A 27,109-nucleotide genomic window follows, 5' to 3' on the forward strand; every position below is an offset into this window, starting at 1 on the left:
AAGTGAGTGAAATGGGGCGGTAGTTATTGATAACGTTGCGCGGGCCAGATTGAGCAACCGATGCCATTTTCCAGTCAGTCGGGAGAGAACTGTGTTTTAAGGACTTTTCGTAAATGACTGTTCGCAATCTCGTGAAGTGTTGGCGATTTAGAAATCCTTGTGATACCAAGCATGAACTATAGTCTGCAAAGGCCGGTTAGCAGTAAAAAAGACCTCAAGTCACGCACTTCTAGAGAGGTACACGGAATCATGCAAACAGAAAAGCAGAGTGCACAGAGTTCCACTTCAACTATAATTACACAGAAATACAGGCTTTTTTTTTGTAGCCGCTACAGCAAGAAGTATATTGGTTCAGTCGCACAACACCATTTATATTGTAGTATGGGCAGAACACAACCTAAGCACGTACAAATAAAGCAAGAAAAAAAAAAAAAAACATCGAGCACAGTGGAAAACACGACTGTCGCCGAAGGCCAGTACCCCATTGATTGGCGGATTGCACTTCTCACACACGTAATAGGAACGTTAGGACGGCTTCGTGCATTAATGTGGCAATGGAGGGCGTATATACCACCATTGGGCTGTAGTCAACGCGCTTTCTTGGATATGTGCAACACTTAATTGGATATGTGCCGCCGACCGCCCATCCATACTACACTGCTAACGCCGCGACGGTGAGCCCAATCTCGCAACAATGTGTTGCGAGTAGGCCAAGTAGGCTGCACCAACATAATTGGACGGAAGGAGGCTTTCTAAAGACGACATTTATGTGTACACACGCGGGGCAGCTGTACCGATTGTTATATGGACGTAACCCTAGTGGACGTGTGATACATCAACACGGGCACGCAAACCGTACTTACATCAAGTTCGATGGAGACCTGCAGTTATTTCACTTTTATTTCACTAACCGTGATTGCCCCAAACTGAGGTTGACCGCCTCAACGAAGCTAAGGAAAAGGCAGCACCCGAGACGATGGCTGAAGGCAGCGTGGCTCCGGCGGAGGCCGAAATTAACGTCTTCCTAAAGTGCGTCAGCTGGTCTGTCTCGACAACAGAGCTGCTGATACGCGAAACAGTCCGGCAAAACAAGCCACGCACGTCTCAATACATAAGTGATGCTGGTAAATCGGTGATACGACAGTGATACTGAATGTATGGCCGCTTAATTCAGCGAGCGGCCGTGCTGAACGTTACAGTTACAGTGGATAGGTGCAAACGTCTAACCTTTCACACCGACCACAAGGTGACCACCCCTAACTTACGTCAAATATTCTCAGGGACAGTAGATTAAAAACAGCAAGGAGTTGTTTTAGTCTGCGCATAGGACGCGTAACCACGGAGGCAGAATTGCACCGTGGACCCCGTGGACAGTTACGTCTGGGCGTAACGATAGCGACGGCTACAGTTACGTCTGGACGTAACCCTAGACGCATCGTTAAATAAAAGTGATGGTTCAAGTACACTTCGCCCAAATGACTTTCCAACTGTAAGCGATCGATCCACGCAAAGCACGCACTTACCACATGTCCGCCACAGTGCTGTGCGTCAGACAGACATTCACAAATCACGTAACTCATGTCCTTTATCTCATACTCGTACAGCTCGTTATCATATCTGATAGATTTGGCAATGGTCCACTGAACGTTTTGGCAATGGTCCACTGAACATCGCAGGAACGAAAGCGGCAACGACTTGCTACGACTTCTACAACATACACAACGCGATCACGTCCCTACGGTCAGAGGTGGTTCTCGTTAATGCGCACAGTTCACGCTCAATATCAACACCAGTACAGTAGTGCGTAGTGCCGTGCCTCCCCTGCCAGCACCCACCACGCAAGCCACACAAACGGGCCACGCAGAGCACGCACTTACCACACATACACGTACGCCACAGTACAAGCTGTGCGTCAAACAGACACATTTCACAAATCACGTAACACATGGCCTTTATCTCATGCTCGTACAGCTCGTTATCATTGCTTATAGATTTGGCAGTGGTCCACTGAACCGGAGGACATCGCAACAAAAGCGGCAACGATTTGCTACGACTTCTACAACACACACAGTTCTCGTTAATGCACACAGTTCACGCTCAATATCAACATCAGTACATTAGTGTGCCTCCTCTGCCAACACTCACCACGCAAGCCACGCAATTTACAGCTGGCGCTGCAGCAGAACACGGCCTGACTGGAGGTAAAACATGCGTGCGCTGTAAATCGTCCGGCCGTGCTCACACAAGGCTACTTTTGCTGTCGGGATTTCACCGGAGAGCAAAGACGATGCAGAAACTACCAACCTTCGTCGAGTTTGTGCAAAACTGACGCAGCAAAATCGCGTGTAGAGCAGGCGAGTTCACGCTGGACGCACAGCGTATCGCAAGCGTCTCTAATCGTCTGGTTTTCCGTCGTTCGCGCTCTCAATTCCAGTGCAAATCCGCCGTTGCAAAATGTCGTCTGCTGAATTTCGACTGCTGTGCGCGTCTCGCAGACGACGCTGCTGTCGCAGATTCGAGTTCCCTGGCTCACACGTTCGTCTGGGCCGTAGCGGGGCCTGAAACTCGGGCGGTGTTTGACGTAACTTCCCTTCCACCGCCACGGTGCCAGTGCGCCTCAGCCGAAGATGCCATAAACTTCGTTCTTTCGGCTCCGTTTGGCTCCGCGCCCATGGAGGAAGGAAAAACAAAGGAGGGAGCATGACGTCACGCGATTGAAGCCCACCGTGTCGGCCCAACACGTGATTTTAGTACTACCGGTGGAGTTCCGTTTTTGAACGTCCTCTGTGAGCCGGCCGGTCTGCGCCGAACAAGCGCGCTTCGATTGAAAGCTACCGGGTGCCATACCCGAAATCTCGGCAAACCTCATTCCTTGCGTGATCTTGACGCAAAAGGTCACGTGTTGGGCCGACACTGCTGGCTGCGTGACGTAATGCTACCTCATTTCTTTTTCTTTCCTCCATGCATGATTCCCATGCTGGCTGAAGCGCGATGCTAGCGATGCTATGGTGGCTAGAAGGAGAGGTGTCAGCATCGTCTCGGCCGCGCCGTGAAAGGAGGCGTGCTGGTATTTCATGCCGCCGCGGGGCGGCGCGCACGTCAGTACTGAGATCTGTCGAGAACACCCGCCAACCGCCGAAGCCGCACGTTTCCTCGCTTGCACGTGTTCTCGCAACGTCTGCGGCAGTGGCGTAGCCAAGGGGAGGGGGGTTTCAACCCCCCCCCCCCGAAGTTTTTCAATTTTGCATGTGTATATATACACGCACACATAAAACGCACGCACGAACATAAGTATGGTTGAACACCCCCGAAAGAAATTTCTGGCTATGCCCCTGGTCTGCGGTGTGCCAATTTGAACTTGTTCGGTATCGGTACGTACCGATCTGACCATGCCACAGTGACGACAGTGGTGTGTAAACAGCAAAGACACTGCTTTGCACCTGGATGCATTGTAAGAGTGTGTCAAAATAAATGTCTTGCTTGTACAAATAGACCTTCGTTTTCGATGCGCAAGTCATAAAAGTTAGGGGTGTGCGAATATTCGATTTCGAATTCCAATCGAATACTACCTAACCGAATAATTCGACAGGGCGAATATCTAAAACGCGACAAAGGTGCAACTTGGCTAGGGTGGAGTGGATAAAACTAACGCTAACATCGGTACAGTAGGCCTTTCGTTAAAACTTTCACCGATATCCTGGTACAAAAGCGAGCGCATGTTTATTTCAAAGGCGATCATGTATTTGCATACGTAAAAAAAAAAAGAAACATGAGAAAACTGTCAAGCTCTTCACAACTTCACCTCTCAAACGAAGGCATGCACTTTCCTTGCCTATAGTTCGGTCGCGTATGCCGCCGGCGACGACTTCGGCCCGCGAAACCCTCAATGATTGGATTCATATATGAAAATTTGTTCCCGCTGTGCAGTCGTCACTGCCGCACCGCACCACTCGTTCAAGAACTCCGAGCGCTTCGAAGCGTAGTTGAAACACTGCTGTGAACGAGCGCCCGAAGATTGTTGGGCCCCGAGTGTGCATCGAGATAAAGCAGTATTGCGCGACCACAGATGGAGCACAATTGAAGCCGTATTCCGCGACCGTAGGGAAAAAAACTAGCTACCGTACCCCCTTTTTTTAGCCGTTGAGAGGGCCCCTGCTCGAGTGACGGTTCTTCTATCAACATGCCTGCGCGCCCAGAAAAGCAGAATAAAAATACTCTTCCGAACAAGCGCGTAATGAAGCTGCCACCAACCCGTAGCGTCCCCGAATTTTCCTTTGTCTTGCAGCAACTGGCGGTACTAGTTTCATGTAAATATACATACTATTCGATTCGAGATGAAATTTCACTATTCGCACACCCCTACTAAAATAACGCATTCAAGTATGGTTGCTGATACCTGTACCTGCATTGAGACGTCACAGAGAACACCGTGGCATCAAAGTGAAAACTGCACGAACGTTGTTTTTGTGTCAAGCTCACGGCAAGTCTTTCATTTGATTCCCTATCTTCGAGCGCTTCGGGGTGCGAGTGGCAAACGTAGCTGATATACAAGGAAGTAAATTGAAAACATTAGCCTTTCAGTGCCAATACACGCTTTGCAGCGAGCCGCCAGAAATGTGCCAGCTAGCTTTTGTTATATTCCGCATGGTAACGTGAAATAGTTGCAACAAAAAGCGGCTGCTACGCGCGCGCGGGCGCAGGCATCTCTGAGCCGACAGCAGCGCCGCCGCACCTGGAGGAATTCTCGCTCCCTCTCCGGCGCGCCGATGCCGACACCTCTCCTTCTAGCCACCATAGCGATGCATTGCAGCTCCCATAGACACTAGCGCCAGAGTTCCCTCTAGTAAGTATTGTAGGAAACTCTATGGCTCGGGCAGCTGAAGGTATCCTCCTGTACATTGCGTCGAGTGAAAAGTGCAATGAATAATCGAAAAAGAAAGAAAGAACAGTCATATAAGCTCGCATATATAGCGACGATGTGTAATGCGTGTTTAGAAACTCCTGTGAATATATCACATGTTTCGCACGGCCAGCTAATCGCTGCGCGAGTGCGCCTTGAAAAAATATGTTTGTACAGCATAATTTCCTTGCTTGCGATAAAGCATAAATGAAGCAGAGTGCTTTCAAGGAATATACATGAAAGCAAAAAAAAAAGCCGCTGTTATGTAATGAAATGTGCATTGAGGCCAAATTCGTTTTCTGTTTATGCTGATTTCATGCTTGATTTGCTTAAGTCTTGATCTTCCGTCTCGATATCAATTTGTGCGCGTTAACATGTGGCATAACCGTCACATAATTATGGCCATATGATGAAACATAATTATGGCCATGGTGTGAGAGACATCCGCTAATTAAGTGACAGTGTGTGTTGTGAAGAACATGCATTTTATGGTATTGTCACTTCATTAGTCACATATCAGCACTGGAACTTGCCAGGGCTGCATATGCATATGCCTTTAGGAGATGTATTAGTTATGCAAGGCTATTTTAATCACACTGATATAAGCCAGTTGAACCTGTTGAACCACCTTGTTGAATCACCTTGTTTCTTCCCTGTCGTTATTTTGCTTTGAATTATGTTGCCATAGTGCTTATCTGTACACAGTATTCTCACTGTTGACACAATTTCTGACAAGGTGAAAACGCTGGCATTGTGTCCAGGTCTTCTTTTGTCCTCATTACAAGTATGCTGTTAATTTTTGCCATGAATCAATACCAAGTTGCCCAATATTCAGTCCTAAACAGAGCAGCTGTGGTTGATCAAGAATCTAGTGTCCAACGTGTTTAAATACGAAGTGAACCTCACTAACATTCACACCCCTTTACACTATAATGCTAACTTGACTGACATCGAAATCTACCCGAATGGTGGTACATAGGACAAGAGTAAAACTTCTGGTGTTGTTTTGCATTTCTTTACCTTCGTGTATTTTTCGCCCTGTGTACTTGAAAAGTTGACAAGGAACTACTTAGCAGCCTCACAGTTTTGCATTTGTTTCATGTTTTGTTAAAAGGTCTGCAATAAGTATAGTGAAGTGTGAGTCCTTGGCGAGAAATTCATTTTTATGGACCCTTTTGTATCATTTTCAGGACGACATTTCTGGCAAAGCAGCAAGAGTTGCTCGCCCACTGCTTATGTACGGGACAGTGTATTGTGGGAACACTCCACTGTGCCTCATTGTATACTATCTCGAACATTTCTTACATCTTGCAGCATTCGGGCAAATACTGGGATTGATGCAGAGTGTTATGCATGACACTGCGTGCAGCCTTTCCAGTAACACGTGCATTTGAAAATTTCGCATTGTTCAAAATGACACTTAGTGATACCAGCTTTATTCAGCAAACTTCATCCTAATATGGACAGTTGGGCGAGTTGATGTGTATTCATAGTTGAAGAAAGTGCGGAAAAAACCCCCACAGCACAGAGAAGTGAGAATGAAAGGCACAGGATGATGCGCTACTAGCAACTGAAGTTTAATGCAAACTGCAGAAAGATATACACACACAGTATGAAAAAAGTTACAAACTTAAAGAATCACGCAATTGCAGAAAGAGCACAAACATGTCTAAAAATGCCAAACACGTGTTAAACTTCAGTAGCTAGTAATGCGTTGTCCTGTCCCCTTCATTCCTATGTGTGTTGTGGTTTTGTTTTCCCGCTTCTTTTAACTATGAACTTAAGTCCTGACTGCTTTACAGCCTCTATACGTGCGTGGTCAAATTTTATTCAACCTCATGGCATATCGAGTCCTAGGATCCATGTGCCAAGCCATCAGCCACTATTTATAGGAAATTTTTAATTTTAAGCATGTGATTGCCTAATTTCATGTTGACCTTGCAGCTGTAATGCTGGGCTTAATTTTGAATGTGGTAATTATGCATAAACCATGAAGTAAGGAATTAAATATAAGTTGCAGATGGCACTAGCTGGCATGGATATATTGTAAACATAGATGTACTAATTATGCATAATAGAAGTATTGGTACATTGTAGTCATGTGATAACACCAACGAGTTCCCAAGCATAATTCCAGAAATTTACGTTACCGTACTTACTCGATTCTACCGCGCCCTCGATTGTAACGCGCACCCGTTTTCCGCGACCAAAAAAAAAAAAATTTTTTTTTTTGGTCGCGGACCGATTCTAACGCGCATGCGATTTTTGGACTCCTTTTTCCGGAAAAAAGGTGCGCGTTAGATTCGAGTAAATACGGTAGTTTTCAGATATCTGTGAGCAAATATGTGCATCAATATATGAAGGCCGCGTTGTCATTTTGTGGGCATTGCTGAATGCTTTTATAAATTGTGTTAAGTGGACCTACAATCAATTTTAGACTATTTTGCAGGAAACTCAACTGTATGATCATGTGCAACATGTTTTGATGCCATAGTGCAAACTAATGCTATAAAAATACTAGAACATGCCTATCTGCATGGTTGCATATTTCTCAAAAGTAAAGCTAGCCTTATTGTACTAATTTAGTTGCCTTCATGTGTAGGCTGACAGCAAGTTCCTTGTGCATCCCATTTCTTTGGATTGTGCTTAGATACTGACACTGTGAAGTGCACATATCAATATGCATTATGAGGAGGTTTTACACACTACTTTCATGTTGCTTTACTGCTGTGAATTATATATAGTGCTTGGGCTGTACTGCATATGTTGTTCCATGTGTTCAGTATTGGGTGCAGGTTCTGTGCACAAAAATGGAAATATACATATGCTTACACTGACATGATAACTGCTTCTGTTTTGATTCCAATAAAATAGTGCAAACACTGTTTCTTGTATCAGTTGAGGTATGACTATTTGTCGTGAATGCAAATGGAAGAAATGAACTTCTGCATGCAATACAAATTGGTGAAACACTGCTCGCTCAATGTAACAGCCTGTGTTTTATTACCAAACAAGTAGAACAGATGATTTACACATTGGAACACATTGTGGAAGAGAAATTGGCGACAGGCAGTTAGGCAACAAGTCATTACTGTGTTCTAACGTAGGTTGGGTGATATTTCATTATTCGTAGCATAATTGAAGGTGCCTGTTGTATAAGTGAACTTCAACATAATGCGCAGGTGGACGAGGGAGTGCACATATGACAGAGTTTTTCCAGTTTTGTACCTATTTGCTATAGTCCTCGTGTTTCTGTGTTATGTATGTAACATTCTGAATTGTGAAAGCCAACCTGTCTACTGCTGTGAATATAGTATACTAGCAATTCAAGCGAACCATTATTTTCTGGAGAACAGCTGTTTCATTGAGGAGGACTGTAATACATATTTTTTTTAATTCGTTCTGCGTCATCTGTGCACGGGGAATGCCAAGTACACATGGATGTTCACAAGGGCGAAGTGCAAGTGCATTAACTTTTTTATTTGGGGGGAGACATGTCACTGGTAAATATGTGGATGGCGTGCTTGACCAACGTTACTAGATTAGCTTGACATCGGGGCACGCTTTTGGCATTCGCTTCAACGCGGTGGTGTGATGCTTAACAATAACGATTAATTAGTAAGATAGTAGGTAGTCTACGAGTATGAAAGCAACTAAATGCAAAATATCAGTTATAGAAAACCACTGTATGCCACGCTAAAGCGCGAATTGCAAGTAAGTGCTCATTGCGGAAATAGATTATAATAATGGGTTTAACGTCCCAAAACCACGATATATGAGAGACGCCGTAGTGGAGGGCTCCGGAAATTTAGACCACCTGGGGTTCTTTAACGTGCACCTAAATCTAAGTACACGGGCCTCAAACATTTTCGCCCCCATCGACAATGCAGCCACCGCGGCCGGGATTCGAACCTGCGACCTTCGGGTCAGCAGTTTAGCGCCATAACCACTAGACCACCATGGCAGGGCCGGAAATAGAATATCGTTCAGCTGCTCAGAAGGTGCTGTCAGATGCAGCTCACGACAGTAGGCACGCTTTAAATGCACCTAATGTAGGCGCGTTACAATATCCTTGTAACTGTGGCGTCTGCGTGTGTAACTTTTATATGCTATGGGAGCGGCAGCGACGAGCGCGCCGACGGTAGAAGAGAACGATGGACACGGACGCGCTCGCGCTCAGTGGCCGTTGACAGTGAGTCGCGGCCGAGTCTTGGAATGATAAAGACGTGTTGCTCAGTGCACGGGGAGATCGAGCGGCCGTGCTCAGCGTCTCGTCCTCATCTCTGAGGGGTTCTGCGCGGCGGCTGGCCCAGACCCCTACAATGCAAACACAGTCGTTCTTCGAACAGCTCAGAACACGCTGCTGCCACTGGACGCGTACAGCTCGCGGCAGAAATTACTAAAATTGCCCCACAGAATACGCCCATGAAATGCAGATACGTTTGGTCAACTGAAGATACCTTTGTCACGCTAGTATCCACGAGTTTCGGACGAGTGAAGCATTGTCGATATATGGAGAAGCACTCAAGAGGGCACACGTTTGTCATTTCTATAACGGCATGACATGACGAACCAAACAATTCGGAGCCGAAGCTGTTCACTTCGGCCCGCATGACGCCGCAGAAATTATCTAGCTTAAACAAAGGCCGATGGTTGTTCTTTGAAGACGACTGGAAGCAAAAGTACTCTCAGTGAGTTGACAGTGGAATTGAGGTTGTATTATTTCGACCTTGCCGCTGAATCCATGTTCGGGATATCTTCGACGTCAAGTGTATTATGCAAAGGTCAAAGGATCGTGTGCATTCTCTGTCAACAAAATAATAGTGTTGAAACCCTCAGCTATAATCCAACCCTCATGGTTCACGAGCTGCTTGCAACTCGATCTGTGCCTGCACTGATCAAGTCAGCACGAGATCCGTGTCGTTAGAACTCAACGCCACACACAAGTTTTGTAAGGCTGGAGGCCAGTTATGACGTAAAAGACTAATCGAAACAAGCGAGGCACAAGAAACTGCGATACCGAAAAGGTCGTGCGGCCAAATTTAAGTTACGCTCGAACGTGCGCGGGCGCACCGAGTTCAGCAGGCGACAGTTGGCTTCTACCGGAAGTGAGTCATCTTTTTGAAAACTCGCAACGAAGTTTTTCCATATTTCAGCCAGTTTATTTAAACTACAACAACTATTATTGGGCGCGAGGCCCACCACTGGAGACGCGGGCGCTGCAATCGCTGTGACGTGCAGGGTTGGATCACGTGACCTCGCCTCGCTCTGGCGAAGGGAAGCGGACGGTTGAATTAGTTGTTTTTAACCGCAATTTCGCGGCGTTTTCGCTTTTGAACAGCGTTTTTTTGCTTTCACTTCTTGTGTGTGGACCCACAGAGACTACACAATCCGCTAAAGTGCAGTAAATATATCGGCGGCCTGGTACTTTTCTGCTCCGTGCCACAGTGCACTACGTACGCGAGTGGCCAGGCGTGAGCTTTCACTTTTACCACTACCCTGTTTTTCACGAGCATGATGCCTCCGTCACCTGTCTTTCTTTTTCGTTATTTCAAGTTTATGGTCTTAAAATGGACACCGACCACGAATATTTATAAGAGCAAGACGTTCCGGCTCCCGCACGGGAGCCTTGTTCACAGTTAAAAATGAATGCGCAAACAGTTCGGTTATGTATGTTTAAAATATGACGTAGGCAACTTGCTGACATGTGTGGAAAGTTGCCGTCATGACGATTAAGCGTGTGCGCCGTTGTCTGGATTGTCAGAGATTCAAGATAAAGCCGAGAAGTCCAGTTCATTTCTCTTTCCGTTACCTTTGCCTTCTCCCAGTGTATTTCGTGGCCAGTTGCTTCTACGTGTTCGGCCAGCGGGTTAGATGAAACATTTCTTACGTCATACATGTGCTGTCTGAGTTTTTGCTGAAAGTTACCTGTCTCGCCGATGTACCTTCCACCACAGTTTGCGCCCCCCCCCCTCGCGTCCATTTTAATTGTCCTCGTGTCTTTTCCCGACCACACGGGTTTCCTTCAGACTCTCGACTTCAGCCCATTGGTTTCTTTGCTTATATATTATTTCTGTAAAATGAGCCCATAGTCAGTGTCACTTGTTCTTCTCTATGTTGTTTTACGCTACAGGCGAAAACATGGCCAGCTTCAAACACTGATTCACCTTCTAACAGTAGCCGCGAAGTGTCATACTGCTTTTCAATGAAGCTTTATAAATGCTGGACGCTGGTATTTTCACTGCAACATAAAATTCCCATTTAGACCACGGTAAGCTACACCTTGCAGCATGGCCATTTAAGTGCGAAAGTAATACGGCTGGCCAACACACGGTGCATTTGCTATAGCAATCGAGCCCGATCGGGACCGTATTTTTCGATCGCGATTGGCCCCTTTCTGCAAGCTGGATAACGGAGTCAATCGTCGAAAATTTTCATCCCGATGTGGCTCGGTAGCGATCGAAGATGCACCGTACGTGTGACAACCTTCGAAAATTCGCGTAATGAGAAGCAACAGATAGATATTAAAATCGTGCCACAGACAAACTCATGTGGCACGTTATCTAGCTAAAACACTGAATGAGCCGTGCGTGTACATATGGCTCTCGTGCATGTGTCTCCAATCATATGAGACAGGTTGCGGCTGCATGAATCTCTAAGCATACTGGATTGCTGCCCACAAAGCGGAGAAGCCGCTGTCATCGTGCGTCATAGGGCTATGTGTACTAAACAGGAACGTAAATTTACCCATGCTTGTCGTGTCAACCGCGGCTCGTTATTATATGAAAACTTACAATGAATGACATTGCACAGTTGCCCGCATTTCTTGCAACAAAAAATATGTTTCTTTGCCGCATGCACGCGCTAAAGCCCATTCGGCGCAAAATGATTCGTTACTTTTTACAAAAGCAGCGTGCGCGGCCGCCGCGGTTTCCATATCGGTGGCCATAGCAGACGACGCCGGCAGTCAGGACGCTGTCTAAGGCATTATGAAGACGTAACATTTTTTTATGAGCAGTTATTTAGCATTTCGTACAGTCAGTGATGAAGCTGCAGCAGTATTTTACTGATTTCGTTGAAGTGAAGTACAACAATAATAATAAAAAAGCAGACGCGAAAGCGGCTGCGGGCTGAGCGGGAGAGGGCCGGCGGAGCAATCCAACCGTGCACGTCACAGGGATGGCTCCGCATGGCGGCGCCACGGTATGTCCTCGCGCCCAATACACAGTGTCAACGGGAACAAGCGCATCTGATCCAAACACCGCTCTTGATTTATGTTGGCTGTTGGCCAATAAGCATGCTATGTTTCTTGCGACATAAACAGGCAGATCCGCGACATCAACGGGCAGATGCCTCGCCCACCAACGAGAGTGAGAACCGGCCTTTGTTTGAAAAGAGGGCACCTGGGGAAACGTCAACTTCGCGCTCTACTTGTGGCCTTTACGCGGCGTGCACCACTGTAATATTTGGCAGAGCAGTTCATAGCCGTGTCAGCTTTCCGCAGGATGTGTTTTTTCAACAAGCCCAAGGGGTGCTTCGTGACCCCTTCAAAGAAAAAGCGCTATCAGACACTGGCATTGAAAAACGTGGCATGCGGTACAAAAACCCCTGTGACCTTGGTGAGCTTAAAGGGGTACCGACGCGAAAAGTTTCAGTTGTTTGCGTCGAATAAAAGGCCAAGCCTTCAAGTGCCTAGAAAAGGTAATGCTAAGCGCGAGTGCACCCTGAGAATGTTTTTAAAAGCTAGTTTCGGTTCGTATACTGTACCCTGACGTGACAATGCGGCATGAGCTTCTCGTCACGTGCTCGCACAATATATAGTGACATTTCCACGGCCACGGTGACGCACAAGCGGTCATCTTGGCAGTTTTGGTACCTGACATCATCACAACTAGTCAGATTGCTGTGTGAAGTCACCAGAATTAGTACTGTAGCCTGATGTCAAGCTAATGTCGATGCCAGTAGGTGCGCCATGGAAAAATTGACTTTAATATCAAAATAAAATGTCTTATCAGCATTTGCAGAGCTTCACACTTGCTCAGAGCCGTCTCTGCATACAGGAGATTTGTATGGCAGAGTAAACTCGCCTCTGAAAAATAATAAAAATCCTTTTAATAAAAATTAGGGTTCGGGGCAGAATCAAACGCAGGCATTCTCCATGGTAGTCAAGTATTCTACCACAGAGCCACACCTGTGCTTGGAGACAATTTTGGAAAAAGACCCTATGCATTTGTCATATCAAGCAAGGACTGATCTTAATAGCTTGGCAGAAGCGTTGGTTGTTGAGAGCTGCTGTTGAGAGCAACAAGTAGGTTGTTGAGAGCTGCTAACACATTACACAGCCATAATTCATCATCATCACAGCATCAACAAAGTGCGCAGCTACTTGTGTGGCCTGTCAAGTTTGGACGATGACGATAAAATAGCAGCACCGTATGGCTTTCGCCTTCAATGCTCTTAGGTGAATGCACAAGGCACTTTTTATGTTGATGACCCGACTGTGGTGGCTTTTCTGAGCTGGGTCAGACAGTTGACAAAACTGGCAGAAGGGTATTTTGGGAAGTGCGAAGGCTTGTGATGTGACCACCACTTGTAGGGTTAAGCCTCACGCAGACCTCTCTCTCCACAACCTTTTGTTTCATTTTCGAGCACAAATGCCAGCTTGCATAGTTCACCCTTCTTATTAACAGGTATGATAATGTGCTGCTGAGTTGCTGCTTCTCGGGACTCACTGCCACGAATTTACCGTGCCACGGGGCATAATGTGCCTCATGTTACAGCTGCTCTTGAAAATCAACATCTATGCAAGGACAAACAAATGGCACAATCAGTCAATTGTTTTATTCGCATAGGTAGGACAGTAAAAAGCAAGTCACACATTTTTCTTTCACACTTGAAAACGTTTACTATGGAATAAAAACATAACATCTCTCCTACACATTCAGCAGCATACATTCACACGTTCATAAAAGTAGTTTACAAGAACTGTGGCAATATTTTAACATTATAAAGCCTTTATATAACAAAAATAATTTACATGATTATCACAGACAACAGTGTTTGCCCACTTGCGCTGACAGGAACAACTGAAGGCCAGAGATTGTGCGATTGACCAGCCATGCTAGAAAACCATGTGTGGCAAACCACTGAGGCCCAGGCCTCCTCCACCGCATCCCCCAGTCGACGGTCCACCATCAAAGGAGTCGCTGCCATTGGGACTCTTGAATGACCAGCGGGCGCGCTTGCTTTTTGCTTCTTGCTCCTGCATAGAGGAACCACAAAAGGCTTTCACGCATTAGGGCAAAATCTGTGCAGGGTCTAAACACGCTTAGTCTTCAAAGCAATCACTCACATGTAGTAGGTACAACCTAATGAAGATAAGAAAGGGAAGTGTTTGACTGTCATGTAGACATTATGACATAAATGGGGAGGGACCGAGCCTACAACCTTCGAATCTACCATTTGAGTCACGACGGCTGTCATTCTCCAGTCCATTTTATTGGGCATTTTTCTGCGTATAATCCTGTTACCCAGCGCCAGTCATGGCCATGGCAGTGGGTGTGGAACACTCTTTTTTGCAGGCAAAAAAGAGAAAAGAAATGAGATGCAACCAAGAACTTTTGATTTGCAGTGAAGTTCTCTTGTCAGTTGGCCAGTTCGATTATTGGTCAGTTGCCAGCTCATATAAAAATCACGGGCTACGTGACACCAGCAGACAGAAAAAGTGTGTTCCACACTTGCTGCCATGGCTGTGATTGGCGCTGACTAACACTCCCAGGTTTAAATGCACAGATATACCCAATGAAGTGGACAGGAGGATGACCGCCGCTGTAGCTTAATTGGTAGAGTATCGGACGCGTAATTCGAAGGTTGCAGTCCCGGCCGGCGGCAAGTTATTTTTTCGTCCACTTTACTTTCTTCACATTTATATAACATTCCCTATACTTTACTTGCCATTATTATCTGTTAGTTCTCATTAATATTGTGTCTAACAAAGAAAAAAAAAACGAGCCCTTAAAATTCCCCTTCTTTCGTTCCTGCATGTTCCAGCAGTTTGTAGTCTGGGTGTGTCAGATATTGCTGTTGGTTTGCTTTTAAATTCAATTTCTGTCTTAAAAGTTTTATGTTTTTCTGAAAACTGACGTCTTTTTCAGAGCTGAGGCTCCACCTCAATCAATCCAGTGTACCCCAACTTAAGAAAGGAATCTTTGGCTTTCCAGTCATTTTCACGACCCAGTTGACTCCACTAGTAGTCGCTGCAGTGTCCCATAAGTCTCCAAAACAGAATGAACTTGTATAAAAGTAGTGCTGCCATCCATACCTAGGAGGAGACACACAACTTCCATAAAAGTCAAAGAGTGCAGTACACCTCAAAGTATTTGACATTGTCCAAGTCAACCAGGTCTCGCAAGCTCGAGTGGACCAGGTCCCCCGGTGCAGCCTCCTCGTAGGCAAGGTTGCTGTCCATCTGTCGGTAGAAGAGCACATATGCAGTATCTCGAGGAAAGCGGCTTGTAAGACCCTGCAGGCTGGCATACGACGCTGCAGACACCCGACTATCGTTGAACAGGTACCACCGCTTGCACAAAGGATCGGGTGTCCCCGAGCGGTAGACCGACTTGCGTGGAGACAGCGACTCCTGTGTACCATGTGCAAAGGAAGAGAATTACTTGCTGTAATAAAAGGCTGTTTAATGTGCGAGCATTTCTGTGCCGACTCAACGCGAAAACCCCTCCATCAACTAAGACAGTCATTGCCATATATAAATAAATAAATGAATAAAACAAAATAAGTTTTCTTGGAAGGGTTGGGTTTAAACCAGTAGTGGAATGGGCGCCTACATTCCATTCCAATTCCATTCCGGGGAATTGAAACTTACCACAATTCCATTCCTTTCAATTCCTCGGAATGAAAAAACTTAGCCCATTCCCACTCCGGGAATGGCCGGGCAGCTCAATTCCATTCCTGTAATTCCTCAATGTAGGAAAGGCACCTTGATAATTTTATCGAGTTAAGAATAAACATAAAGCTGATGTCATCACATGCATTAAGAACTGGAAAAGTAAGGAAAACACGTTACCAAGGTCAAGTGATAGTAGCTTGGTGACATATCTCCTGCAGTACAACCACCCTACTAATTTCCCATAGCGGCAGTTCTCCCGCTACCTATAGCATTTGCATGGTCAGCAAGTTTGAACGAATGGTGATATTAACATTATTTAAGCTTAAATGTGTGAATGCTAAAATGACGACATAGTGTATTTTTATGCAGACAAAAGTAGTGTTCAAGAACACTAAGCAGTTTTGCCATGCGTCTGGAGTGCCTAGACAGAGGCACAGTATTGCAAAAGGGTGGGGGGGAGTATGAGGTGAGACGGCGGGCAAGCTGGTATACGAAGGCTTGCAGTGAACACAAGCATTGCGCCAGCGTCAATACGCATCACAACTTAGAGAAGAGCTTTTTCAAATATGCGTCCGCGTCGCCAACGGCGACAGAAGCAAAAACAATGAAGGTAAGGGTGGGGAGTCAGCAGACACTTGAGGCGCCACCGAGTGAGTGAGTGAAACAACTTTATTGGGTTCACAAGGGAAGAAAATCACACGGAGGAAGGGTGGGGGGGGGGGGGGGTATACCGCTGCCATAGTTCCACACGACGGATACCAACGGCACAGAGCTGCGGTTACGCGAAGAATAGAGACAAACTTCGGAGCTGTGGTAGGCGCGTTGCTTATAAATGTACGGTGCTTGTAATCAGCCAAGCCAATTTGAAAATACTGCTTTATTGTCAAATTTGAGGCTCTGACTTACTAATGTTTGAAGTTTAAAAAACAGAGCATAAACAAAAACGTGCTCTATTTTCGGAAAAAGACCTAATTCCATTCTGTGCAAGAGGCGCTTAATTCCATTCCCATTCCATTCCTCCAAGCGTTTTCCCCATTCCATTCCCTTCCCATTCCATTCCGGGGTCGCGAAAATGTGGAATGATTCCGGAGTCATTCCAATTCCGGAGTGGCAACTCCGCAACACTGGTTTGAACCCAGGGTACGAGGGAGAGTGTCTTAACCACTGGGCTACACACCCATGCTTTCAGAGCATGAATATATTTGAATCATATGAATGCATTGGGTTCGCGGTGCAAAACAAATGTAAAAAGAGAACACTTTCTACGAAGGCTTCATTGAATTCCACGGTAGAGTAATAAATGCCTTCTGTAGGACAGGACGTACAGTAGACATTGAGGTCAGTACACATACAAAAATGTGATGCCACAGATGCGTTTCGATGGTTGTGGGACATGTGTGCCATAAGGCTGTTTGAATGCTAGAAAGAAAATGAAAGATGCCATACTGACACCCCCCAGAAAGAATGTTGTAGGGAAGGACAGAACCTACAATAAAACTACATTTAGACAATTACCACAGAAGATTCTACGGGAATTGATCTTCTTTCCTATTTTACCTTGTAAAATTTCTGGCCTGTATTATATTGCCATGCCCACTTCTTGTATCCGGTTTTGACCAGCAAGCATAGGCGTGCGCACAGGGGGGGCAAGGGGGGCGGCCGCCCCCCCTAATCACCTAAGAGGGGGGCGCAAATCTGCCCCGTACATTGACCCTTCGAGTCACCCAAGAGTGGGGGGGGGGGGGGGGGGCGCAAAATCTGCCCCATACATTGACTTAGTAGAGTGGGGAGGCGTTGCGAAGAACCTTTGCCCCCCCTAATGGGGAACCCTGGGCACGCCTATGCCAGCAAGGACGGTTATCAACGCTCGACGCTGTCCACACCGCAGTGTTCGAGAAGCTTCGCGATTGTAGTAGATCGTTTTGTTAAGATTGCGCGCAAGACGCGAACGCTCGAGCTTATTCTAGAACATGCGCAACAAGCAGTGATATCGCTGGAAAGTTCGATAGCGCCTGTATAAAAGCCGACGCGCTTCACCGCTTGTCAGTTGATCGACGGTCGACGCTCTGCTCGCCGCTATCAGTGTATTGCTGTAACTTGACTCAGTTTCCCGGCCACAAGTTCGGCCAAATAAATAGTTTCATCTCCGATGTGCTGACTGCTGCCTTCGTCGACGTCACGACCACGTGACATCTGGTGGAGGTGCTGCTCGTTCATGTACCGGACGCCGCCGTCAAGCCATGAACCCAGCCCACGTCGCGAAGAAGACACCGCCAGCGACAGTCGAGCCAGCCGCAGACTGAAAGGACTACCCCCCCAATACGGACCCCTACCGGACAAGCCTAGAGCCACGGCGACGAAGACAACAAGCACAATGATGGCCGCAGTGTCCCCTGCAGCGATAGTGATGCAGCCACCCAGGGAGCCGCCGACATTCCGTGGTTCAGCATGTGAAGACCCTGAGACCTGGCTGGAGACGTTTGAAAGGGTCTCAACATTTAACAACTGGACCTCCGACGACAACCTGAGCCACGTGTACTTTTACTTGGAAGACGCAGCAAGGACCTGGTACGAGAATCGGGAGTCCGCACTCCGTACCTGGGAGCTCTTTCGCGGCAATTTTTTGGCTACGTTCACGAGCGTCGTCCGAAAAGAAAGGGCCACGGCCTTGTTGGAGACACGGGCGCAACACCCGAACGAAAACGTGGCCATCTTCACAGAAGAAATGAACCGACTATTCCGCCACGCTGACCCCGACATGCTCGAGGAGAAAAAAGTCCGCTTCCTCATGCGAGGGGTCAAGCAAGAACTCTTCGCTGGACTGATGCGCAAGCCACCCAAGACCGTCCAAGAATTCCTGACGGAAGCAATGGCGATCGAGAAGACGCTGGAAATGCGTAGGAGACAGTACAACCGCCGCATTCCTACGACGACCTTCGGGGAGGTTCACGCGCTACAATCTGATGACCTGCGTGACAGGAGGATCGAAAGGTGGGCCAGTTGGCCATTCATTTTCTTCGTTCAGCGAACTGGGAGCGCAGAAAAAAACACAAAAGACGAAGCAAGCTTCGTCATTTGTGTTTTTTTCTGTGCTCCCAGTTCGCTGAACGAACAAAAAGACCTGCGTGACACCATCAGAGCTATCGTGCGGGAGGAGCTGCGTAAATTGTTGCCCTCCTCCCAGCTTCAAGTGGACCCGATCGCCGACGTCGTACGCCAGGAAATCCAGCAATTTTTGGGAGCACCTGAACCAGCGCAGCCTGAGCCACAAGCAATGAGCTACGCTGCTGCAGCCCGACGCAACGCCCCCGCTCCTCGTCCACGTCAAGACGCCGCGCCGCCGCAGCAGTTCCGCTGCCAGATGCCGCCGCCGCCACCACCACCCTACCGTCCTCCTGTCGCCCAGCGCTATGCCCCGCGCTACGCACCAAGGAAGACCGACGTTTGGCGCGCCCCTGACAACCGCTCGCTCTGCTATCACTGCGGGGAGGCCGGCCACACGTACCGCCGCTGCCAGTACCGTCAGATGGGGCTACGCGGATTCGCCGTCAACGCGTCGCGCCCGCAGCCAGGCGAACGACCTCGCAACATCGACGACTACCTCACAGGCACACAGTCGCAAGAAGGACGACCTTCCCGCTCGCCGTCGCCCGGCCGCTACATGTCACCGCACCGCCGGCAGTACACTGGACCAAACCGGGGCCGGTCGCCTAGCCCGTATGCGGAAAACTAAGGGCAGCAACCGGTGGAGGTGCGGTTGCTGAACGACGAAATGCTGAAGATCCTCCGCCGTCGATGACAAAACTGCGATGAAGTTCCGAGCCCCCGCCGCACGCCGAACGATGTCGATGTCCTGAAGACGAAACTTTGTGACCGGAAGCAGACCTGACGACGCAACGCGGAAGCAGCGGTGCAAACCGACGTAGCCGTGACCCGATGCCGCGACGTAACCGCAACGCAAGACGGTGGACTAGCGACCTCAACGTTCTGATCGACGGCCACAACGTCACCGCTCTCGTCGATACTGGAGCCGACTACTCCGTCATCAGTGGGCCGTTCGCAGCAAAGTTGAAGAAAGTTAGGACTGCTTGGGAAGGCCCCGAGATCCGGACCGCTGGAGACGATGTGTTAGCACCGATGACGATGATCGGAGTGTTCTCATCATGGCACCGCCGCCTGGCAACGCTCTCACTCCCAGTGGCTCTCCTCATTCCTCATACCTGGTGTCCATCGTGCCACTTAAAATGATTTGTCCTGCGGTTGTCAGTCAGCATGTCAGGGAACTGTTGTGCACTGCACTGTCATGTCCTTCAAAGCGCAGAAAAAGTGGAAAGAGTGTGTCGTTTCATTACACGTGCAGTACATGCCAACACAACCACAAGCTATCAAAGTGGAGCTAGTATAAGAACGCAGGGTACATAGAAATATCATCGCCGACAAGCAACACGCAGATAGTGTAAAAAGAGAATTTTAGCTTGTCCGTAGATTTCTTTGCATTAGTATAATACCAGATTACTATAGCCATAAACATGAGAGGCCGGATAAATGGGCTATTTGGTGGCTCAAAGAAGATCTTGGCAAGCACAGAATTGTTACTGAAAAAACCAAGAGTATTCTACTTCTCTGCTGGTGTACATTCATGGCAGTGCAATATTTCTAAATGCACTGCCTTGTTGAATTTTTTTTGTCACAGAAACTCTGCAAAAACAAAGAAACCTATGTATCTACCATTGTGGGTGTCCAAAGCGTTACAACATGTTGATATCATCGTCCGGAAACCGATGTTAAAACCCTTCTGCGTATACCGGAATGCCATACACGCAAATTCTCTAATTGCGACATACCAGCGAGCATGACCCAAGCGTGCATCCTTGGGCACCTCCTCGTCGCTGCTTAGAACGATGTCCATTTCTGAATCGCTGCTTTGCAAAGGGTTGAAAGCGAAAATGATTTGTGACGTTGTGAATCACGGCGATTCCCAATTCCAAAATGTTGTCTTTATCACGTATCGACACTGCCAACGGCGATGACAGCAACGCTAGTGACAACAACACGACTGCACGTGTGCGCCTAGCAGATAAAATGTCAGCTGAACGTCATGTCACTTCGTTCTGCGGCCATGTGATCAAATGGGGCACGGTCGGGAGGTGACCGCGAGGCAGCTCTGCGAGCACTACAAATTGGTGAGCTTGCCACTTGCCCTGAATCATGCTCGATACTGGTCTTATTAATCAATATAACACAGTTATTCATCCCTCCATTGCAGTTTGAGTTGGCGAACCGTTACTCGGGGTTCAATAACTAATTGTGGATGCAAAAATGTTGACATGCATAAATTTGATGTCAGTGCTCCTTTAAGAATTGATTAAAAGCTGGAAGAGCCATTTTTACCTGCCCATGCTTGCAACTGCCGCATGCGTTTGCCTGGTACTCTACTGAACTGAGAGAGAGAAATGAACTTTATTGTTAGACCAGGCTTATTTTTCGGCCTTGTTTTTCAATATCGTACCCGGCGTACTTCTTGAGATGCTGTACACAGTGGCGATGTAAGGCTTCTATTCTTTACGTTCGGCTGTGTTGATTATTGCCAGCTTTGTGGAGAACACAAGGTTCTTTTGTTTTACGGCATCCATCACGTTAACAAACCGAGCGGTGAAGCCGGCAGCACGATGACAAGGAATCTTGTGGAAAAGCATGTGATGGCAAGTGGTAGTTTCAACTCAATCCATGGGGCACTCTCCAAATCACATCACCCGCTCTCCCAAATGCATGCTGGAATGTACCCTTCTGCAAGAATAAGGCAAACATTTCTGAGGGAAAGCCAACTTCTTGAGGGTGGTCTGCGCTGCCCGATGTTCGATATACCAATTGTTCCGGCTATTTTTGTTCATTGCAGCCGAAGATTTTCCTATCCAACGATGTTAAAGCATTGCCAAGTTTGAAAATAGTTTGCTATACAGGATAATTTCATTTAACCGAGTTCGATATAGTCAGGTTCGACTGTACAACTCAATACAATGTAGCGGGAAAACTCAGTAATTTTCTTTGTTATATCTTATGTCAAAGCTTCGTTAAATTGAAATTCTAGCTTTTATTTAAAGCATAGTTGCCAAAGGAGTTATTTTTTTACAGAAAGTGCCACAACAACATTAATATAATAGGGTAGAACGAGAAAGCTAATTTGAATTATGTAAAAATGTCACTTTTGTTGAATCTGAGACATGGCAACCACGATTTGATGCCAAGCCGGTGAAGTCCTCTTCACAGAGGCTCCACATAATGCATAAAGCTGAAACAAACTGGAGTCCATGTCATGAATTCGCAACTTTCACCACCTAGAGAGGGTGCTAGTGGAAATCCAATATGGCTGTCGTTTAGGAAACCATGCCGATGCCGCTGGAGAGTGTGTCTGTCCAGGGCCGTACCCAGGAATTTTTCTCGGGGGGTGTTTGTGTGTAGAACAGCTAACTTTGGCACCTCATGGTCGCTGTGAAGGCATGCAAATATTTGATTATCACCCGAAAAGTTAAGAATGAAAAAAAATTGGGGGACGCTTAAACTTCGCCTTTAAGAGTTGAACGTGATAGTGATATCCTGCCCCTAGTGCGTACTTCGAACACTACGAGTGTTTAACAGAATGCGTGCACTTAGGTGTGTGCCTTATGTAATGGGTAGCATGCTTTAAACCAGGAGCAATTATGCACGAGAACCTTTTCCCAAGTTGCGATGCACCCACTACGTGGTCTTAAGGGAATAAGCGCAGTAATGTGTGTGCCTTTTGTAATGGGTGGCTGTCTTTAAACCACCAAGTCGTTATGATATTGACATGGTGTGACGCCCGATGGCAATGTACGCTTGTACCACGCAATATTACTGCGATATTACATCTCGTAGTGTGACGCCTGTATACTGGACGCGTATTTTTGGGAAGCATGAAAGTTACTTTCAGTGCAGCTCGAAGCAAAGGCGTGGCTGTGTGGTAGAACACCTGCTTACCACGCAGACGGCCTGGGTTCGATTCTCACTCGGACCCAACATTTTTATTATTTATTTTATTTGCAGCTTTTTCGATTTTTCGGTCACGGACAAGATGATGATTTTTCGCTCACAACCAATGGCGCCGGCGCCGACGGCGGAATTTCTGCGATACGAGCTCTATAACGCTATCGCGTTAAAATTTCGGGGTTGTCAGAACCCCCTCTTAATTACGGCACTGTGTCTGTCACTTCGAACCGCGTAGTCTTTCGGCTGCAACAATCGTGTTGTCACGGTTTTCTTTAGAAGGCCATTGACTCTAGGATGTATTATATTGCTCATATTGCTCACTGTGGTTCATAAACGCGTGTGTGGTGTATTATTGAAAGAGAAGAGGTTTTGAATGCCGGGCACATCATTTGCTGTGGTGTGAAGGAATGCACAGCTTCGTCGTGCAAGGATTGTGCCTGCAGACTATCCTACTGCGGAAATACCCACACGAGCTGTGGCTGGAATTCAGGAGCGCCGAAACGATAAAGGTAAGTCCACGTACTGTACTGGGTCGTTTACTTTCCTGGTGTCCCTTTCTTCGATGGGCTATTCTCGCCGACTTTGCGGGTGTGACCGTGCTTATGGAAGTGTAGTTATTTTGTTTGCTGCTGATAGACAATACAGAAACACCTGTTGCTCACCAGGCCTGAACGCTGCGCGCAAACGAAGTGCTTGCTGCACATGCGTGTGGCATGGAGTATATATATGCACACAGTCGTTCACTCTTAGCTAGATCATGCGAGCGGATGGCTGCGCTCTTCAGAGGGTCAGTGCATCCAAGGCACGTTGCACGGAAGCACAACTTGAGCAACCACGAAGCTCCTGCTTCTTGTTGCTTCGATGCACGGCTATGACAGAAGCAATGACGCTCTGAAGATCCGCTCGCATGATCTAGCTAAGAGTGAGCGACCGTATACCTAGTCGCAAAGTCGCTGTTCGAACTCTATTATTGCTTTGCACGGCAGAGACTGCGCTGCTTTTATGCGCTTGTAAACAAAAGGCACTTAGTTGTACTTGACTGCTGAAGCGGGACCTATGCGATAGCACAGCACGTGGCAAAATTTGCGGCATGTTTGGAAGCTTATTTCATCACTGTAGAAGCATTAATTTCAAGTCAAATTTTTATTTACATTATGTATAGTTTTACAGATAGAGGAGAGCGGGAAAAAAAATTTGCCAATAGGCTGCTTAACTAATCCACAGCCCCACGTAATGATTGGCATGTGTGCAACAGCACTAAAAACCAGTCAGTAAAGTCAATAAACAAATGAAAATATGTGATCAGTGCAGAATAGAAGTAAAACACAACAGTCTACAAAAGCATTTTGATGAAAACAAATTGGATGTGGTAATCCCCCACGCAGCTGAAGCGCTTCTTCAGTACTACTGAAATGCCGCGAGTATCCATTTCTTTTTTTCTCTCTTGCAGGGTCACTGCTCGTGCAAAGCAGGAAACTTCAACTATGACGGCACGGCGTGTGCAGTGCGGCACGCAGCGCATTTTGTGATTCTTGTACCTCTTGCTCATACTGAGGGAACAATAAAAGCAAGTAATTGCCACTACAACTCGCAGTACCTGTCCGACTTCGGTAGTTCACTACAGAATTCAGAAAAGCCTTCGTGAAACTTGCCAGCGACTAAAATAAAGCACCAGCATACCGCCGAAGTGATACCGACTAAACGCGGAAATCGGCTGGCTGCGTGGGCATCCCCTGAACGACAGTTATGACAGCTGCCGCATGGCGTCGCTACCATCTGTGAAAGTTGCGAATAAGGGGCACGAGGTGCGTGCCGAACAATCGAAAGTTTCGACGGTACGTACGATGGTGTGTGAGGAGCGAAAAATTCCTTGATGTCACGTGTCTCTGCAAAGTCCACGCATGCGAGTGGTCGGAGAAAGACTCGTGGCACGCGACTCAAGCCGTGGCGAAAAACCCAAGGAGAGAGAATGGGCACTGTCTGTGGGGCACCGTTTGAAGAAGGTTGTAGAAGCCATCGTCTCACGGGTGACGAGAGCAGCGGGTGCCAGGTTCAGACATGCAGCACCAAGTCAGTAGCGTACAGTCAACCACAAAAGTTTACGGACCATGCGAGCACGTGCCAAACTGCCTGTCCGTGCCACCTAGCGGTGCGCCATCCACCGTTGACCGCAGCGCTGGGCTCGAAATGGGTTTTATTGTTATTCACTGGCCTTTCAGTCTTCTACTGCCGCGCAGTGCATTGTTCGCAGTTTTCGCAAAGCACTTATCTGCAGTATGACCGTCACACTTCTACTTCGATAGCAGGATCAAAGCTATCACGGCGTGCCGTTAAGTAGATATCACTTTGTGAGAGAATATTGCGACTGATAACAGCTATGCTGATAGACTGCTCTCGAGACAAAAGCACGTAGCCACGGATGCCAAAGAGTGCGTCGCATTAAAATTTGAAAGGTGCAAAATATTTGTGCCCAGTCAGAAAACAGACAGGCCTTCGATTAAGGGACGGATGCATCTCGGGCACTGTGCTGCTGTCGATCGCCGCTGATGTAGCGGAAATATCGTGAAGAGGTTCTTGGCCACACGCTCGCGTGGTCCGTGAATTTTTCTGGTTGACTATACATGTCGATCTCGGCAACGACTGGGTGAGGCTACTACGGAGTCGCAGCATCCTTTTCACAGTGGTTTCTGGAGCGCCTGCAACGCTCCACCTTGGCGGCTGAACGGCTTGGACCCACAGTCCCCAGGATGCCACGTCGTCATTTAAGCCACAGACTCACTTGGAAGAGGGGATCGAGGAGGCAACTAGGCCTAACCCGTCCACTCCAGTGACGGCCATGATGGCGATCGGGAATCCAGCAACACGTGGATCGTCTAGTTGTTCCTGAGCAACGACGACCGCAGGACTTCCTTGAGAGCGTCAACGTCGAGTGCGACGTAACACGGATGCAAGGAAAGACGCCGCGCCGACCGGACAAAAGTAAGAACGCTCCGTGACGGACGCGACCGAGAGGCCAGTGTGGCCAGACTATAATCGTAGTTATTGTAGACTGAGCGTAGCAATAGCATTCTTACAGCGCAACTCTTAGGCGCCCGTTCCTGCGCTGAGCGGCATCGCCGTCGTCAGCATAACCGATAGAGCAAACGAGGATGAAAGAAAGCGAAAGAGAGACTGCCCCAAGGAGTTTTCCACTATGAGAGCTAGCGAGCCACTGTGTTAGTGTCTGCAATGCCTCGTGCCTGCCGCGCTCCGCTGTGTTAGCGTCTGCAATGCCTCGTGCCTGCCCACGCTTCTGGTGACAGCGCAACGCATGCCTCTTGCGCATGGGCACGAGAAGGTGGGTTGACCTGCGAGGCTCGGGAGAAGAAGATGTGCGTTGGTCGAAGGGACCCTTTGTGTGTGGAATGCTCTAGCAGACTCTTAAGGGCCCTTTATAGTCCGGCGCAGCGTTCGCGTCAGCCAGCGGTGGCACAAGTTGGCAACACCAGGTTCACCACGTTACATCGACACAAAAACCGAGCATTCTATACTCCCACTCACACCGCGTTGCATCGGCTCGACACATGTGCATTTGCTCAACTTGTCGCAAAATCAAAACACCTAAACAGCTGCGCTCAGAATTCGCATTAGGCAGTATTGCAATCATCGGTGAATTTTTATGTTAGTGCTTATTGCATGAATATTTTGTATGGATTTTGACTATATAGTTATTTGCAGTGTTGTTTGACATAAAGTGTTTACTGTGCCACCACCGCCTCCCGTGTTGAGTGTTGCTTAGAGTGGTGCAACACCGATGCTATCATGTCCACCAAGCCGAAACACTTCCGCTCTCTTTATGCAATGAACGTGCAACATCAAAACTGTTGCACACCCCAAAAACAAAAAGCTGTGTTTAAAATCTGCGGGGTCTCAAAAAGGCCACTCTCGGAACAAATGGACGCAGTTCACCCCATAGTACAATGAACACGTGGACATGTATTGAATGACCCCCGACAGCACAATTTTTGTTTGTGACCTTTTTACTGTAATTTGTAGGCTTGTCTCTGATAATCCCGAAATTGAATCGTAAATGCTCTAACGTATTGTATAATTAATGCTAGAGTTGTTAATCGTGACCAATTTGGAGTCACTTCGAAACGCCCGCCTAAAATCATAAACTAACGCCCCACCGCGGGGCAGCGCCTAGACCACGTGCGCTCAAGCTTTAGTGAGGTTGAAAGTGCAGTTTTCAAATCAGGGATCCACGCACGTTGAAGAATGAAACGATGTGGGTGCTTCAGTATGAGTTATGCCTGATAAGC

The 27,109-nt window shown here is 47.4% G+C and overlaps 1 protein-coding gene across 4 annotated transcripts in view; it reads right to left on the reverse strand.

Annotated features, from left to right (window-relative positions):
* Positions 1-13,719: 13,719 nt before the first annotated feature.
* LOC119382414 (ubiquitin carboxyl-terminal hydrolase 35) overlaps positions 13,720-27,109 on the reverse strand; it is a 223,412-nt gene continuing 210,022 nt past the window's right edge. For 2 of the 4 annotated variants that reach the window (XM_049412196.1, XM_037650108.2), the window contains 2 exons: positions 15,270-15,539; positions 13,720-14,162 (listed from right to left, as the gene is read on the reverse strand). In XM_049412196.1, coding sequence (XP_049268153.1) covers positions 14,022-14,162; positions 15,270-15,539 — 411 coding nt within the window. In that variant the 3' untranslated portion in view covers positions 13,720-14,021. The remainder of the gene's footprint in view (positions 14,163-15,269; positions 15,540-27,109) is intronic. The other 2 variants (XM_049412195.1, XM_037650109.2) reach the window with 2 other exon arrangements.

Source organism: Rhipicephalus sanguineus, chromosome 2 (genome assembly GCF_013339695.2).
Source record: "Rhipicephalus sanguineus isolate Rsan-2018 chromosome 2, BIME_Rsan_1.4, whole genome shotgun sequence".
Taxonomy (NCBI): Eukaryota; Metazoa; Arthropoda; class Arachnida; order Ixodida; family Ixodidae; genus Rhipicephalus; species Rhipicephalus sanguineus.